This window comes from Xenopus laevis, chromosome 8S, assembly GCF_017654675.1.
Source record: "Xenopus laevis strain J_2021 chromosome 8S, Xenopus_laevis_v10.1, whole genome shotgun sequence".
Lineage (NCBI taxonomy): Eukaryota > Metazoa > Chordata > Amphibia > Anura > Pipidae > Xenopus > Xenopus laevis.
Genome location: NC_054386.1, coordinates 20,347,072 through 20,351,299, shown reverse-complemented (window position 1 = coordinate 20,351,299; position 4,228 = coordinate 20,347,072). Strand labels below are relative to the sequence as shown.

The 4,228-nt window shown below is 35.5% G+C and overlaps 1 protein-coding gene across 1 annotated transcript; it reads left to right on the top strand.

Annotated features, from left to right (window-relative positions):
* Positions 1-201: 201 nt before the first annotated feature.
* On the top strand, positions 202-2,332 carry fam181a.S (family with sequence similarity 181 member A S homeolog). The gene is made up of 2 exons (XM_018232409.2): positions 202-673; positions 821-2,332. The coding sequence occupies exon 2, from the start codon at positions 892-894 to the stop codon at positions 1,729-1,731; it is 840 nt and encodes a 279-aa protein (XP_018087898.1). The 5' UTR covers positions 202-673; positions 821-891; the 3' UTR covers positions 1,732-2,332.
* Positions 2,333-4,228: the final 1,896 nt, after the last annotated feature.

The following is a 4,228-nucleotide window of genomic DNA, read 5'->3' as shown; positions in this document are numbered from 1 at the left end:
AAAGACAAGATTCTTGAGCTCTCAAGCTTCCTTTCCATGGATATCTGCACATCTCTTTAGAGATTTGTTTCTTTCTTACCTTTCTGACATCACCCCATCATCCAAAAAGAGGAGAAAAGGGGAAAAGAAAACCCTGACCAGTTAAAAGTGGGCTTGGCTGTGCAGTAATGCTGGCATTGTCCTGTGCCACTCAAGCATGATTTCATCCAGCCTCCCAGACAGATTCGCTTATTTTAAAGATAAAAAAGGACGTCTACCTATCTTCACTTATCATGAGCATATCATGTTTTATTGTGGGGAGGTGAAGAAGGAGGGAAATTGGACATGGTAAAAAAAGCAGAGAAATGATGGTATCTGTTGCATGTCTTTTTGTAGGAGTCCCCATGGTGATCATTTGTAAGTGAAAAGAATGTGGGAACAGAGAGTCTGCTCCCTGATTGGACTGCTTTGTACTTGCAAAATGAATTCTGATTGGGCTAAATGATTCCTAACTAGCAGGAGTTTATTTTCATTCACTTTTCTCCCAAATAGAGGAATCTCCACTAGCACCCTTGCAGGTTTGTAATGTAACAAGATTAGTTCTGATCTGGATTCCACTGAAGTTGTACTCTTGGGATGTAAAGGTCATGTGTAGAATTATTAGGAATAAGGAAGAGTGGATCGATATGTTGTGGTATGTTACCTCTAAGATTATTATGGACACCATCCATGCCTCAAAGTAAAATATTTTAAAAAGAATCTTGCATAATATATATAATTATGTAACAATATATGATTTTGTTGAATTGGCATTGCTTCACTAAAATTCTAATTTCTCCAGCAGGTTGGATAATAACGTCTAATGGAATAGCCTGTATTGACTTTTTATGGAAATCTGGTATTTTTAAAGTCATGGCATCTGACAGTGAAGTGAGGACACTTTTAAATTTTGTGAACCTAGCATCTTGCGATATCAAAGCTGCTTTGGACAAATCTGCCCCTTGTCGGAGGTCTGTGGACCATAGAAAATATTTACAGAAGCAATTGAAAAGATTTTCTCAGAAATATTCCAGATTGCCACGATGTACCCCAAGCAAAAGTGTGGACCTGCGGAAAAGTCTGCTGGACAGACAAAACACCACAACCCTTAACAATGGATTGAGTGACAAAGCCACACATACATTAGAAAATATTAATAAGGACACTTGTGCTCAAGAGAATAGTACTGAGGCTGGAAGTCCTGATCAGGTGCCCATGCGAAAGAGGCAGCTGCCTGCATCATTCTGGGAGGAACCGAGACCTTCTTCCAGTCTTCTTGAACTGCATTGTCCTTCTCAACCTGATATCATATATAAGGAAAGTACTGATACCTCACTACCTCTTTATGAAACCAGGAGAGGCAAAAACGTAGTGATCCATGGAAGCCACAGCTCAGCCAGTTTCTACCCTTCCGAGGATAAGGAGTCTGGAAAATTGCCCTCTGTGGCTTCCCTTACAGAGTTGGTGAATGCTTGTAGCTGCTGTCCATTTCAGTACCATGGACAAGCCATGTACCAACACTATCCTGGAGAACTGTCTCCTAACCCATTCACTGGTCTGACTCTATGGAATAAAAGCACTGTGCCAACTTTAGAAATTCAGCACCTTTGTAAGGAGTCATCCCAAAGGATATATAGACATGTGGTCCTAAAGCCAATTCCTACAAAACCAGCTGTCCACAGCTCTCTCTTTAATGTTTTTGGATATATTTAGTGCTAACCTTTCATGACACCACAATTGTTTCAATCCTGGATTAACAAACAGCATCACCATACAATATCTTGTAGTGATCAAGGCAATCCAACCTCTAACCTGATGAACAGAATGGCAGAGGATAACATTGTACAATAAAATAAATCTTTTACTTATCAATTATCACAGAAAGGATCTTAACCTAGAATTGTTTGGCCACATGCAGTTCCTCTATAAATTAAATAAAGAATTTGTTTTTGGGAAAATGTTAATATGAACTTTCTATCATTTCAGTGAAAACTGATAAATCTGCAACTATAATTTACTTGCAATGATTTGGAAAATTTGTAAAGAAAGCGTGCATTGTTTACATGTAAGTATAAAAAGCTACACAAATTATTCGTTTTTTGGACATATCAGAAGGATATTTGTATAGAATGGTGCAGTAAATTTTAATTTATTTAGAACTGGTGAATATGGTTAAATAATATGTGTTTAAATATGAAATAGCATATTTTGTTCTCAAGTGTCAGCTTATACACCAATACCAGGATTGTTTTTAAATATTTTTTAATTTATAGAAGTAAAGTATGCCTTTTTAAATAAACATATAAATTGTGAATTTTGTAGAATATTGTCTTTGCTCGGAAAACAGAATTGATTTCTACTGATCCCATGCATAGGTTGCTTTTTTGTATGTTAGCTTCCTGATATGTTTCAATTATTCTAAAATATGACTTATATTTATCACTTCTTCCCCTTCTCTGTACTAAGCTGTTCTTAAGTTCTTGAAGACAAGTCTTGCCTGTTATGCTTTGTTTGTAGAATCCTCTGAAGCAGTTGCTATTTGTCAAAAAAGTGAAACTATCATCACAAGTTTTCTAATATTAGATATTTTAAAACCTCTATTTTTATGCTTATCCTAGCTTGCTATTTTTTACTCCATGATCCTATTAAATGCATGAAATGTGAACAGTGTGTTTCAGATGGGGGGTGGAAGCTTATGAACTAAAATAGGTGCTAAATTGCACCAGTGCAATATATATAGTTTCTACTATTCTGGAACAGGCAGATGGTTCTATGTTCGCTTGAGCGTGTGCTACTGTTTTCTTTGGTGTTCAAGGGAGAATACAATACAAGAATTTAACAACTGTTTTATCTTGTAAACATTTATTTCATTTCACAGTTGTAAAAAAAACAATATAAAAGCAAACTGTTAAAAAACCAATGATATCATAAAAACACACAAAAAAAGTGCTTGTGGCATAATAAATAAATTGCACTTTTATACACAGCTATTAAGGCTTAAACAATTGGACAGTTTGCTCTTCTTAACGGGGTGGTTCAGCTAACTTTCAGTATGTTATAGAATAGCCCATTCTAAACAACATTTCAATTGGTATTCATTCTTTATTTTTTATAGTTTTTTAAATATTTGCCTTCTTCTTCTTCTGACTCTTTGCAGCTTTTAGATGGGGGTCACTGACCCCCATCTGAAAAGCAAATGCTGTGTAAGTTACAAATGTATTGTTTTTGCCACTTTTTATTACTCGTCTTTCTTTTTAGGCCTCACCTGATTAATTTTCCAGTCTCTTATTCAACTAATTGTATGGTTACTAGGGTAACTTGTGCCCTAGCAACCAGATTGCTGAAACTGCAAACTGGAGAGCTGCTGAATAAAAAGCTAAATAACTCAAAAACCACATATAATAAAAAATCAAAACCAATTGCAAATTGTCTCAAATGATCCCTCTCTACATCATACCAAAACGTAATTCAAAGGTGAACAACCCCTTTAACAACCCCTTTAACAAATTTTGATTGCTGGAAAAAATCGGAAAATTTCGTGAAAAATCGGATTTTTTTTGTTTTTTTGGATCTTTCATCCGATTTTCACGATTCTTTAGGATTTTTAACCCGAAAATTCAGAATTTTGCCTGAAAACTTTGGGGTATTTTCTGAAAAAAACTCTGACAAAATCCGCACAGGTTTTTTGGGCTTATTTATTAATACACTTTCCCAAAAATTGATTGCTGGAAAAAATCCAAAGATTTTGTGAAAAATCCAATATTTTATGTTTTTTTTGATCTTTCATCCGATTTTCACGATTTTTTCTGATTTTTAACCCGAAAATTCAGAATTTTGCCCGAAAACTTTGGGGTATTGCCAAAAACTCAGCGCACATCAAAAAATCATTGGGACGTCTCCCATTGAGTTATATGCAACCGTGACAGGTCTGAGATGCCGGATTTTCATATTCTGACTTTTCCCATCCTCGGGGTTTCCCATCCTTGAATTTTTCATAATTTTTGCATCCGGAGTTTAGTAAATAACCCCCATAGTTTCTTCACTTGTAACACTTTATGGGGTTTATTTACTAAACTCTGAATGCAAAAATCACGAAAAATGTGTGATTTTTTTTATTAAACCCCATGGATGGGAAATGTCTGAATCTGAAAATCCGCCATCTCAGACCTGTCGAGGTTGCATATAATTCAATGGGAGAAGTCCCAATGAT

What these genes read in the sequence shown, in the direction of transcription:
- fam181a.S (XM_018232409.2), top strand. Translation starts at nt 892, where the DNA reads ATGGCATCTGACAGTGAAGTGAGGACACTTTTAAATTTTGTGAACCTA.